The 13,862-nt window shown below is 36.9% G+C and overlaps 1 protein-coding gene across 2 annotated transcripts; it reads right to left on the reverse strand.

Moving 5' to 3' along the window:
* Positions 1-781: 781 nt before the first annotated feature.
* Positions 782-13,775, reverse strand: LOC117298343 (transmembrane protein 255B-like). 2 transcript variants are annotated; one of them, XM_033781547.1, is made up of 8 exons: positions 13,608-13,775; positions 8,293-8,347; positions 7,991-8,130; positions 7,479-7,631; positions 6,606-6,760; positions 5,999-6,155; positions 4,961-5,178; positions 782-4,160 (listed from the first exon to the last, which is right to left on the reverse strand). In XM_033781547.1, exons 2-7 carry the CDS (start codon positions 8,309-8,311, stop codon positions 4,981-4,983), a joined length of 822 nt encoding a protein of 273 aa, XP_033637438.1. In that variant the 5' UTR covers positions 8,312-8,347; positions 13,608-13,775; the 3' UTR covers positions 782-4,160; positions 4,961-4,980. The 2 variants fall into 2 exon arrangements, with proteins under 2 accessions (XP_033637438.1, XP_033637439.1); XM_033781548.1 differs by lacking the exon at positions 782-4,160 and having other exon boundaries at positions 4,957-5,178.
* Positions 13,776-13,862: the final 87 nt, after the last annotated feature.

The following is a 13,862-nucleotide window of genomic DNA, read 5'->3' on the forward strand; positions in this document are numbered from 1 at the left end:
TCTCTTTGCAGATATAAATGTTTATTTTGCAAACTTGTTTTGTTTTTATTTTATAAAATACTGTCTGTCTGTCTGTCAGTTAAACACCTTTCAATACATACAACATCCTTCTCTTCATTCCGTTTGACTCAATGTGTCTAATAACCTCTTACTATCTTCGGCGCTTTTAAAGGAACACATTGACCTTGGATCGGCCGAGTTGGTCTCTGAAAAGCGTTTGTAACCGTTTTTTATAAAATGCAAATGGGTAGAAAGATGTTGTAAAAGTAGAATACAATGATCCACACAAACATGCCTCGAAATTGCACGGTTTTCCTTTTACCTTGTCGACTAACACGGTCGGCCATTTATGGGAGTCAAATTTTTTACTCCCATAAATGGCCGACCATGTTAGTTTGCACAGTAAAAGGCAAACTTGTGTGGATCATTTTGTATTCTACTTTTAAAACATCTTTCCAACCATATGCATTTTTATAGACTAACTCGTCCAATCCAAGGCAACGTGTTCTTTCAAGTCCTAACATTTTTAAAGAGCGACTCGCACCACGCAAAGGCACCAGACTAAATTAAATAATTTGCACCAGAATAAAAACAATCAGTGGCTAGAGTCACATGTTGCTTACTTTGTTTGTTTACATTGGGTGCGTTTGATTAGCTTCCCTGAGTCAACCCCGGTCTGCCCCCGGTGTGTTTGAATAGCTTTGACGTCATTCATAGGGGCTCACCCGGGTCAGTGCCCTGCTTGTGGAACGGGTCACTTGGGCTGGCCTGAGGTGCATGACGTTACCATTAGAGGGTGAGTGTGATCGTTCGATTAGCTCTTATAACCGCGGGGTCAACATGGGGAAGCTAATCGATCGCATCCACAATGAGTCACGTGATTTTAGTCGCCGATTGTATCTATTGCATGATTAAGTAAATAAACTCGTGGCTTCAATCACAACCATAGTGACAAGCAAACTATGGGTAGATGTCAGTTGAAATCAAATAAATACTTCAAAATGGTTTTAAATACAGTGCAAAGATTTAAAAAAACAATGATTATTTTATATAAGACACAACAAATAAATGTTAAAGAGACATTTATTTTTAATTTTAAGTGCATATCATTTTTTGGTAAACCGTGTTTCAAACAATTTAATAGAACTGCGTAAGCACAAACAGTACTTTTTAGCTCAGCACAGAACAAAATTTGCTTACCAGATTAAGGTCACCAGCCAAAATACCATTCTACTGGTTTTATGCTAACTTTTGCTGAGCAGAAAAAAAGTTGAGCACAAATTTTTGCCTTTAAAGGCAGCTGTATTACTTGGGTCATGGACAGCCATAAAAGCTGACTTTATTATTTTTAAATCCAACATGGCTGCCACATGTCAAAGGTCATCCACCTTAGTGCATAACTTTTAATCTGAATAAATAGACATAAAACTTTCCTCATGTTGAGAACTAATAGTTTACAAAACTAGAACAAAACAGAATTACTGTGAGTTGCCTAGGAATCTAGTTACCACTTAAATGTACACAAACTTTGGAACGTAAAAGTGAGAAAACAAATGCGATGAAAATGACAAATTTACTTGATACATTCTTATTCATCACTTAATTTATACAAGTTTGCTGTGCGTTTCAAAGCCATAAATAACTTTGCGTTGAAGCCTTTGATTCCATGCTTCACTCATCTTCCAGAAAAAAAGCAAGAGACTAGAAAACTGATGCATTGGTGTATGGTGATTTACAAAACAAATTTCTTTCTCCAGTTAAAAAAAAGTCTGGAAAGTTCTTTTGTTATAATGTTAAAAATAAGAGGCCATACTTTAGTAATTTTGGGAAATTCGAAATTTGAAATTTGAAAGGCTTACTTGTAAAGATGTTGGTATAAGCATCCTGCGGAATTATTTTGTCTGAAATGCCCCTAAAAAAATCAATAAAAACATTTGAATCTTAGAAACGATTCTTAATGCATGAATCGTTTCTCAGATTAATGAGGGTTGGTTTCCTTATTAAACGTGGATCGATTCAATGTTCTTTTGAAAAAAAATGTGACAGTTTTTTGCTGTTTTCTTAACAAGTAGACGCTGTATAAACTTTTACATGTGACTTGTACTCTATTTTGATAATTGTGACTGATAATAAATCAGCATTTACATTGACAAAAAAAATAATAAAAATCTATGACCCTACCTTTAACATCTCTGATCCATGATATTTCTTAATATACAGAATTTAAATTTACATAAGAAACATGCTCCTCAAATCGTGCAAAAAAGTTCAAAATTTGAGTTGACTTTTAAACAGTTAAAAAATGCCTAAAATTGTCTGAATACATGAAGAGTTTAACCCTGCGAGGTGGCTACATGTACTAGCACATCTATCCTGAATAATAATTTCTCATGCATTCACTAAATATTTTTTAAATACTACAAACCTTCACTTGTTTTTAAGATCATCTCCGCTTTCACACACATATTTTAAAACTACCTGCAGCTTTTCCATTTCAATAGATAATCTACAAGAATATACAGTGGGAGATCTAACAAAAACATTCTTTCTCTTGATATAAAAATCATCTTCATTACAACCTTTTCCCGATAAATCTTTCTTTCATATTTCCTCTCTTTTATATTATTTTATACAACATTTCAAGTGATATTTAATTTCCGAATAAACACAAGCTTAATATTTTTATTACATCATAATTTCCTCCCAGTTTTTTTTAAACGTGTGCCTCTAAACAGTGAGGCCTGGGGGACGAATCCTTATTTTTTTTTATTTTATGAAGTGACATTATGTTCAGGAATTAATTACTCATTAAAATAGTTGCAAGAATGAACAAATATTGACAGTTCTGTGCGAGTTTGAAAATTAGTTTCAACTTCAACACATAATTTATTTCTGTTGACCAGCGACGAAATCATAAAACATGGTTTATGGAATAAAAAAAGTAAGCATGAATATTTTTAAAAAGGTCTTTTTGAACTAAATCTTTGGTAAACGAAACATACTCTATTGGTAAACAGGGTGATGTTTAGCATACTCTGTTTTTGAACAAAGGAATATTACAACAACAGGAATAAATTATAGTATAATAAATTTAAAAAAAACTATAGGCCTACAGTATCAGTAACATTTCAGAAACCAACCACAATGTTACAGTAATAAATGATGGTTTTTGATACATTCACATTTCAAGGAACTCAATACCGCATAAGTTACCTTGTATTAATTTCAGAAACCAATGCAAAATGCTCTTTTTATGTTAAATTCTGAATACTGTTGATTTTTTGTTAACAAGCCTGTTCATACTCGTTGCATTTTCACTGCATAGACAAGAAGTGATTCATACTTTAATTTTGAAATGTGAGGGAAAGACCCACAGAGTTGAAAATTTAAACCTGTTTTCAAAACGCCAAATTCAATCCCGAGGAAATAGTAACCCCAGAGAATTCACCACGTTTGTTTTTTCTGAGCACGCGACAATTCTTAGAACAATGGGTTCGCCTGGTTGTTTGCTGCCACTGGTTTCCCCCAAGTCTCAAGTTATTCTGAGGATCAATTACTAGCCAACCTCACCCTGTTTTTTTCATTGTACGAATGCCTCAATAGAATAAATTAAGTCTATACAAGGTCTTCTAATAGTATGTATTTGCATTGCATGGCACTTATTTAATGCTTTCTACCCTGGAATGCACACAGCGACAACTTATTTATTTACTAGCATCATTTATCGGAGATTGAACATTCTTATTTCAATTTGGAATCACGTCGCATAAACAAAATAAGTAGTTTTTAAGGAAAGGTTTCGTGCTCTTGCAAGATTTTTCTTGAAGCAAAATCTATCAGGGGGATTTAAGATAGTTTTAAGGAATGCATTAAAGAAACTATCAAAGATTAAAAAAAAAAAATCCCAAGAGATTTTTGGTTTAAAGAATATGTAACGGTAGTTTTACTTACCAAGTAAGCAAGAAAGAAGACATTAAAACAGTTACAAAAGTGGCAAGAAGCTGATCTCATAGGACAAGATTCCCAAAGGAAACCTCCATAAAAACTATCCGTAAATGATGTTTTTTCTGCGTCCAAATATTATCCGAAGAATGCACCATATTAGAGTTCTACATTTGGATGTCAAGCGGGCAATTTGAAATTGCAAACATCTATGTTACCTGGAAAATATAAGATGTTTATTTTTGCTGTTAAAAATGGTTTCATTCTGGTCAGGTCATAGTTATTATATATTTCTGGTAATGAAACCGAGATGCTTCATTATAGAACTTAATCACTGTAGCTCACAAGCCTGAGGAAACCTTTAACTGAGGGTGTTTACTGTGTGAACTTGAAACACTAATGTTAACCTCTACTCTTCCATGTTAAGTGTTCTTGGTTCTACTAAGTGACGACCACTCCTAGTATATGGGACCTATGCCTTAAAGTGCTATCAAAAGGAAAAAGTAATTATGGTAAAGTATCTTGCTCAAAGACACAAGTACCACGAGCGGGACTCGAACCCACACTCTGCTGAACAGAAACACCAGAGCCAAAGTCTGGGGCTCTTAACAGCTCAAACATGATCAAACCGGAACAGGCCTGTACTGGAACTTTTGCCCAGCACTCTGAGAAAAATACATTATGCTGCCCAACACAGATTTCAAATATTGTCCATTTTGCATTGATCTGAGACACAGCTAATGATGAGGAGAATCAAATGTCACAGAGAAAGAACACAATCAAGAGGCCATTCAAATTTCTCTTGGTAGCATAACATAATTTTGTTGATCCCCTTGCCATCGGAAGACTTCCAAATTTGATTTATTGCCCACCACTAAAATTGGTCTAGCTACAACCCTTCCTAGAAGCATTTGCAAGTATCAGAGCTAAAAAGTGAAAATTTTGGAATATTATATCAAAATGCCTTTTTTACAATCACAACTTTTTCTTCAACGAACATCTAAGTTGCTTGACTTACTCAGGAGTTGTATGTTGATCTCAGACATCAGCTGCGTTCGGAGCGTAGGGCGGAGGTCTATTTCGAGGTGCTGGGATAGGTCTCATGTCTTGTGGACTTACGTTCTGTAGAGGGCCTACTGCAACGACGGGCTGGTAGGCAGATTGCGTCATCTGGTAGGCAGGACGAGATGGGGTACTCTGTGGAGTGGGAATGTAATTTCGTGGTATCTGGGCAACCTGAATGAAACAAATAATTTATTTTTTATTTGTGTATATATTTGTCATTATTTGCATACAAGTAAACAAGTAAGTGACAAAACATTAAAAGTCACAAAAAAAATACAATAATAATTATTGTGTTTTACAATAATATTTGAAATTTGTCTTTGCAGCACAAATGCTCAAAACAAAGAATGCAAATGTGGAATTTTGTTTCAACCTGTAATTGCGATTGGGGGAAGGAATTTACTAATGAATTACTTTTCTCCCTCTTCTCTCTTTTTGATTTTGCTCTTGGTGTTTTCAACTTCTTGTCAAACCAGCCTCCTACCCTCTAATCCAGCACCATGAGTGTCATGCCTAAGCACTTTATAGGAGGTCGCTGTTGTTAACCCACCCCTCTTGTCACCCTCATCACTGTTATTCCCTTGATTTGTCTGTGTGCTTTCTGCCTCTCTCTCTCTCTTTTCATCTCTTTCCTCTTGACTGCTTATGTTACACTAATGCACCTTTTTATGTTTGTTGTCTTGTCATTGAGCCTTTGAGAAAATGTCGGGCCACTAACTCTTTATTTGTTTGCATTTAACAAAACATGTGAAGGTTGGGAAGTAGTACATTCTGCTCTGCCAGCCAGGCTCCTAGTGTTGCCTAGTGTACAAATTGTGAAGGGGGTAACCTTGTTTCACCTTGTAGGTGACAACGTGCCCCTGGTGGCAAGTTGATTTGGGTTGAAAGCCCTGATCAGTTAAGAGTAGCCCTAGCCTTAAAGTGGCCGTCCGGCCTTTTTGATGTTAGGCGCTTTCTCACAATTATTTTTACAAAAAAGTCTAATACTTACTAGGTTTTTGTAGCCACTGACTAACGCCCCAACCACCACGCCATGTAAGAGAGCCAATGAAAGAAATGAGACCGACGTCCAAAGAAGATTAATGTATGACCCGCTGATGACATCACAGGAATTCACTCCAGAGAAATAGGATGGAATCTCTGAAAGACTGGAATCATTAATCAATAAGTTAATATTTTTTAATAGTCAATAACGTCTATTTTTATAATAATTTCTTTATTTTAATAATCAATCAATTCTTATCTTACATAATCAATAACTATTTACTTAATCTGTTTAAAAAATTGACCAGAGCAGGACTTTTATTTTTTGCATGAATGTACAACTTTTTGATTGGCATTACATGTAAGACACTTTCTGTCCAATAAGTTGGTATGATACTTTCTGCTTCTCCCAGACTCCCAATGCTGGCGTCAAGACATCACCCGACTTGACCAGATAATCCACCATAAAGGGGATTTAAATAATCATTCCTAATCTCTCTTTTTAATCCAAGGCAAAAAAGGCATGTAATACTAGGTCTTTCATGCAAAGACGTTTCTTGATTTACTGCTGTGTGTTTCCTCAGCTATAAGGGGTCACTCCATAAATGTCTTACCCAACGGACTGAAAGGCGCAGTTGGCTTCTCTCTGTGTCGTCACATAGCAACAGTAGCACGTACTGAGCATGCTCACTGACCTTTCACATCCAGCTGTGACCTGACAGTTTGCTAATCCAGAACTGGAATGATTGCACTTTGAGATGTCTACTCTCTGTTCAGTCCACCAGAAAAAAAGAAAAAAGAAGAAGAATGAAGTCAAGAATCAAAAATTGAATTTCACATGGATTCTCACACACTTATTTGTGCATGTATGTTTTTTCCACCACTCTCTTACATTTGGTTTAATGACTTTGAAATAATGTAAATAAAAACTATGGTAAGAAGTACTGCAGCTTAGGATAGTACGATGCATTTGAGTAACATTAAACACAATTGGAGTAGCTACGTGGCCCAATTTCATAGAGCTGCTTAAGCACAAAATTTTGCTTAAGCAAACAAAATCATGCTTAGTAAAATCAGATTACTGGCCAAGACTCCACTCAATTGTTATGCTAAGTAAACAACAGCTAAATACCAGTCACAAGTAATGTATGACATGAAATTTTGGCCAGTAACATGTGTAAAATAAGCAAGCTATTTTCGTGCTTAAGCAAATTTGTTGCTTAAGCAGCTCTATGAAATTGGCCCCTGTCTATAACCCTACCAATTTGAGACATTACAGGGTGAGGTATCAATACATGTTTGGTTTGTGCTATCACCATGTGTGTTTACTTGCCAGGTAGATTTTGTTCTACTCCGCTGTAGTAGAATACATAGCAAGACAGTTCTCTAAAGAACAAACTCTACCTGGCAAGTAGATAGACACATGGTGTTACTGCAAACCAAATATATACCAAAAGAATGGTGTGTCTTTCCTGATCGATTCTTACCGAGACTGCAGAAGCAGTTACCCCATCAATAATTGCACCAATAAACGCCAGGAAGATTCCAATAACCAGAAAAGCAGTACCCGCTACCATCCAGCATCGTCCTTCTTGTTTGTTGTAAACTCCGACTAACGACAGTAAGGCACCCAGAAGAAGCTGTGGATTAGAGCAAGATCAATTAGATGGGAATGACAGGGGGTGAGGATTTTACTCGGTCTTGATTCAACTGAAGTGATAGGGATGGATGACTTTTGAGGCGATAACGCGCATCCCAGTCAGTAGAAAAGGACTATTGAGAGCTCTCCGTCATCAAAAAGCCTCCCATTATAAAGAGAATGTCACTTTAAAAAGGGTGTAATTAAAATTTTAAAAAAGGAGATAAAATAAATTAAAAAATCCCCAATAAAGGAAGTTTCATAAATTTCATGTTTCCGCAAACCAACTTAAGGTTAGTGTGCTCCTAAGGTAACTAGGCAATCTTTATTTCAACACTGAATATTTTAGCTGGTACTCACCCCTCCGGCTGCCCACCATGACCCTGCGTTTATGTTGTGCACCATCTGATATGTTGTCGCTCCTATTGCTAACTCAATAATGGAGAGTAGAATCAGAATAATGCAGCACACTGCCGCTATTTTACGTCGCTTCTTGGCTTCTGTACAAAAAAAAAAAAGTTAATTCATGAGGCAACTTTTCTTACAGATAGAGCTTGACATTGTGGCCCAGAATGCCATAAGCCATTTTGAGATTTGGGGTTTCTCAAATTTTAACTGAGCTTCAAAAAAATTAAACATCTAATTCAATTAAGCTTACAAACCTGTGTGCATTTTGTCCATAATACTCCTTTTATCTCTGAAGGGCTCCAGCTCGCTCTATAAATAAAAAATTCAAATATATTAGTTTTACAACTCTGAATATTGTGCATTTTTGAAATACATGTAGTCCACAATGTTATAACTCCAAAATTTGCATTGGTGGACCAGTTGCATTCATTCACCCATTCTCAGTCGATGCAGAGCATCGAATGATAACCCTCCAAACACGTTGGTCCTCCATTGCTCTACGCAGCTCTTCCCGTCGTAGGCCAGAGTCTCGGCACAAGGTGTCCACAAAGGTGGTTTGTGCATGGTCTGCCACAGGAACATGAGCGACCCCGAGTAGGGGGCTAAAGCACCAGCCTGCTAACTGCCAGCTCAGTATGTCTGAGACAGTGACCAGTTGCATAAAGATGGTTTTCAGTTCCTTTTTGGTTGTATGCCTTATGTAGTTGTGTGGCTTTCCAAGTATCCTCAGACTTACCGGTCACAGTGATAGTGTTCCTGGGTTTTATTATCAAGAAGATTAATAAGAAAAATAAGCTAGCGAAAACTTACACTTTTCTCAAAACCTAAAATAAATTAATTAGTTTTACAAATAAATTCAGACTTTATATTTCATGGAGGCAACAAAGGCGATTGCCTCCATGCCCCCTGGTCATTGCCTTGGGTGCCCTTGAAATGCTCCAGCTGAAATTTACAATTTCCTCATAGGGTGTCCTTTACCAAGGAGAGAATGCCTTGGTGCCCGTGTTCTTTCAAAAAGAAAGGGGCATTCTATCCCTTTAAATCAAAAAGAGGCAAGTGGTTTCCTAAAAGAGACAACCTAACAATTTTCTACGTATATATTTCCTGTCTTGAACTGTGGTGATATTTTACTTTCATAATGGGAGACTTTTGAGACGCTTGGTGGCAGCAGACTTACCAGGTAAAATCCATTGTTCTCGGTAATGTGTGCATGCTCAGAACTACGTAAACAATGGAAAGTTACCTGGTAAGTCTGCTGCCACCTTCGTTCCAAAGTCTCTCATTGAAACCTAGATTTTATATCCATATCATAACTGTCCTATCTGCCAGGGTACTTCCTGCCACTTTGTTTTGGTTTGAGTTGTGGTTTTATGACAACCATCTCAACTTATTGTAAGAAACAAAGATCAAAACCAAACCATTGGCGCTCTGTACAGACATGTACAGTAGTTCAACTAGGGGACACTTGGCTGAGTCATCGACCAACCAAGCTGAATCATAAAAGTTTGACCAATAAAAAAAAGGGTGTCAAAATTAGCTCATGATTATTTAATTTGATATTTGATTATTATAACAAAAACATACTTTTGTACACAGAGATGTGGCGAATTGCTTTATTGCTGTTCTATAATTATTAATTTTTCTCAAGAATCTCCTTCTCCCGGCACCCCGTACTAGGACTACCCGTACCAAAGAAAAACGTTGTGGTTACAGGTACCTTTGTTCCCTTGTGTAAAAGTCCCCACAGCTCTGTATGCCAGAACACTGCAATGATGTGTTCCAACAGGTACATTATACCATGCCTGATATGTGGCAACTGGTGTCCCCAACCCCCTCCCCCCCCAATACAAAAACAACACCCAAATACATGCACTTTAATACAGAAGTACACTACCCCCCCTTTAAAAAAAAAAAACCCACAACAACAAGCAGAAGAAACAAAAACCAACAACAACAATAATAACAGCGACAACAACAACAACGACGAGAACAACTACAACAATGACAACCACAACAACATCAATAACAATTCCTCTAAAGAATTTCTGGAGATCCCTGAATACAAAACAGAGACAACAATAAAGTGGGGGGGGGGGGTATTGTACCCCACACCACATATCAATCACCAAATAAGCGTGGAGGTGATTCCCATACACTGATCTTTCTGATGCGGTCATAAAACCAAGATCTCAAAGGGACATCTGTATCCTGTGGCTAATTTCAATAATAGTTTGTATTTTTTTTTACTTCGTGACAAAAAGTGGATGCTGGCCATTTTCAAAGTAATCTGTGCATAATGCATAATATTTTTTTCTGGACTGCTTTGTTTTGTTTGTTTGTGTTGGAGGGCAACCCAACAAAAGATTTACTCTAAATCCACTTCAGGCAGAGCTAATTTTCCCAGACAAGACTGAGCCAGACAGGTCTGGACTAGTTTTAGCTTACCAAAACAATTTTTCAAATGCACTTGTAATTATTTCGAAAAAAAAAAATTAAACGAGTCAGTGACTGACATTAAGTTTTATTTTGCCTCTAATGCAAAGTGACTGAATTTTGTTTGACACAATATGGGTAAACACAAATAACAACAGAGACATATAATTGCTTTTAAAAATAAAACAATTGTAACAACTATAAGGTATACTTGAATGGAGGTAACCATCCTAAGTATTGTTTGAAGCTTTGCATGGTGTGGAGAAATAAGGAGAAACTTAAACTTGCAGGTACAACCATGTGAAAATCTCTTAGGGGTGAGTGTTTGGCTCTGAAAAGAGCTGGTTGGGTCTCCGTAGACCAAACCGGCTCTTTTCAGAGCCAACAACTCTTTATTCGGAGACCAAGGCGGCTCTTTTCAGAGCCAACACTCACCCTAAGAGATTTACACATGGTTGTACCTGCAAGTTCACTATTTATTTATAGTCCTTTTGTAACCATCCTGTTGTGTGGAGTACCCAGACTGCCATCGGTCATAACTTTTACTAATTGCATGTGAAAATGCATAATAAATATAACATACCATTCCGAGGTCAACTAATAAAAATATACAGACAAAAAAAAAGCATAAGGCCTTTTTTGTGCGGGGGTTGAAACAAATTCAAATTTATTACTGCATAATGGACACCAAATGACGAGCTAACTGGTCCCCATTGGCTTGTCACTGAACAAGTTACATGTGACAAACTCTGATTATCACGCAGTTATTACACACTCATTCACATAGTACTGTCAACAACTCAGAATACAATGGCTTTCCATCTACTCAAGTACATCCTTGATCATTTCCAAGTTGTTGGTCACAGATTGAGTGCTTATCTGGCAAGAGGCCAAGACAGTAAAATCCACTGCACAGTTCCTCTCGTCTTAAAACATGATATCTCAGGGTTTTTCTTGGTTTCATTTTTTTTGTTTTCAATCTCCTTGAGCCTTTCAATTTTATTTTAAGAATATAAGCAATCACCAAAAGGAGAAAGGACTAGTCCATATAGTGTCAAAATTAGATGTTTGTATTTTTAGTGATGTATCTAGGGTCTGTAATGTAAACCTCTTGAACTGTAACATCTAAGAGGTTCCAGGTCTAGATTAAAGGAATTCCAGGGCCCTGTTCATATTTAACTAGATAGGCCTATTTTTTGTGAGTTTCTATTATCTGTTGGGCTTAGAGCTTTTTTTTAAGCACATAAACTACAGCTCTATAGTTTTTGTGCTTCAAAAAAAAGCTCTATAAAATAGGGCCTACAGCTGTCTGTTTTTTGTTCCATGTTTATTCATGCAAAATGCAAACCTTTGTTCTTGTTTATAGGCCTATTGTTTACAAAATAAAATCACTGACCCGGAACCATAGTTCATTGTTTTAGGCTTTATAGACAAACACTCCATTGTAAACAACCAGCTCATTACAAATGTAAACAAACTATTATCTAAAACAGGCACTGTGGTTCTGCCTGATTGCTTGGCATGTGTTGTGCTATATCTTGGTGACCCTTCTGTGTTTGTTTTGGATGTTTTGTTGGGAAACAATGATCTTGGCTGCTATTAAACCAAGGCAGGCTATGGCATTGTAGTTTGCATGCTGGTACACTGTTTATCACTGGCTGCATAACAAGGGCTTGCCCTGTGGGAATGACATTTAAGTACAATTCATGCTTGTCCCTGGTTAAATCTGCAGGTTGAATCTACCTGGTAGGAATTGCTTTTCATGTACCTGTCACAGCATTGAAAGCAGGGTTGCATTTGAGCATCCTTGCTGGATTTGAGTAAGTTGGACTTGACGAGAAGACGAATTGTCGTGGATGAGTAGGGGTTAGCCAAAGGGGGTTTGGGATTTTCCTACCCCCCCCCCCAAAAAAAAAACAAAAAACAAGTTTCCAGTGGGTGGGTGATGGGGGGGGGGGCGATGTGCTCACAAAAAGAAAAGAGGAAAATGCGCATGTATATAGTCTAATGAAGTGAATGATCACAATCGGGATCACATCCCCCTCCCCTGCAGTGTCCCCCTTCCAAAATAAAAGCATGACCCCAACAACTCACAAACCCATTCCCCCTGGGCCTCTGCTTTTAAAATTCATAGATTTCCTGGTTCAAGCAGTATGTCACTCTCTGCCCTTCAAGTGTTTTTATCAACGACAAATTAGTATGGATTGTTTCTGTTGGGAGAGCCTTGTGATCACAGACCACACTTATTAAAATTATACACGCTCGCTCAAACACCAATATTGGTACATTGGCTCGAGAATATAATGTCATGCAAATTTATTGATCCATGACCGTAATTTCAACTCATCCAATTATGAAAATTTTTCAATTTGGATAGATTAATCTTCTCCATGAAGAAAGTGATTTATGCTGGTAAAGTAAATCAAATTGCATCGTTACGAATGTGGTACTATGAATTCAAGCCAATTCTGATTGTTCTAGCTCCACAAATTGCGCTATTTTGACATAATTTGTTAATCTGCTCGTTAAATTTTGCTTGAAGATATATTCAAACAAGCGCGCTTGTTGGATGACGTTTCAAACCTAGCAGTCTCTTTCTATTTTAGCCTTCGAAAAAAGACTCTGAAAGGGTCGAAACGTCAGGCCATTAACTATTTTTTTCATTCATACATGTCATACACGTTCACCATACTTCCTTTTGGTTGGATAGCAGTTTGCAACAGCTAATTCTATTTTCTCAATATTAAAACAAAACAACTCAACACAATGAGTAAACAACAACTATCAAAACAACACAATTATCAAAACATCAAACTGTGACAAAACTATCAATGAGTATCATCTAATTCTTATTATTAATTAATTCTAATTAACCTATCAAAATTAGATGTTCATACATATTCATTAAAAGACTGCAGTTCTGAGATTTTGTTTCGTTTGTTTTGGTTTTTTTGTCACAAGGGTGGAGTATACTACTACAACAATACAAATCTCAACAACATGCAGTATTTCAATTCTTATGAAAAAAACGTGCTAAATCAGTAACACCAAAACAATAACAACATTTGCAGCAAAACACGTCATCACAATTCACCTTCAGACAAAGTCAAAAGCTGAAAAGTCAACATTTTCTTACCTTGAATTGAAAGACAGACCCTTTCCCTTCAACACGGACAAGATGACTGCTTGTGAAGTCCGTTTGTGAACAAAGACCTAAATCTGTTCTGATTCGACACAAACAAAGCGCACTGCCATATGATCATCAGCTGTTATTATTGATGTTGTTTTTTTGTTGTGTGTAGAAAACGAGATCCTGGATATAAATGTCAACAATGTAGGGTCAGAGGGAACTCCAATTATACTCTGACCAATCAGCGAAGGCCTCTAAGGG

Source organism: Asterias rubens, chromosome 13 (assembly GCF_902459465.1).
Source record: "Asterias rubens chromosome 13, eAstRub1.3, whole genome shotgun sequence".
Classification (NCBI taxonomy): Eukaryota; Metazoa; Echinodermata; class Asteroidea; order Forcipulatida; family Asteriidae; genus Asterias; species Asterias rubens.

Excerpts from the sequence above, each read along its gene's own strand:
- LOC117298343 (XM_033781547.1), bottom strand. Across the intron at positions 7,632-7,990 it reads CATGGTGGGCAGCCGGAGGG|CTTCTTCTGGGTGCCTTACT; the intron begins GTGAGTACCAGC and ends TCTAATCCACAG. Across the intron at positions 6,156-6,605 it reads TGCGCCTTTCAGTCCGTTGG|TCTTTCAGAGATTCCATCCT; the intron begins GTAAGACATTTA and ends TAATGATTCCAG.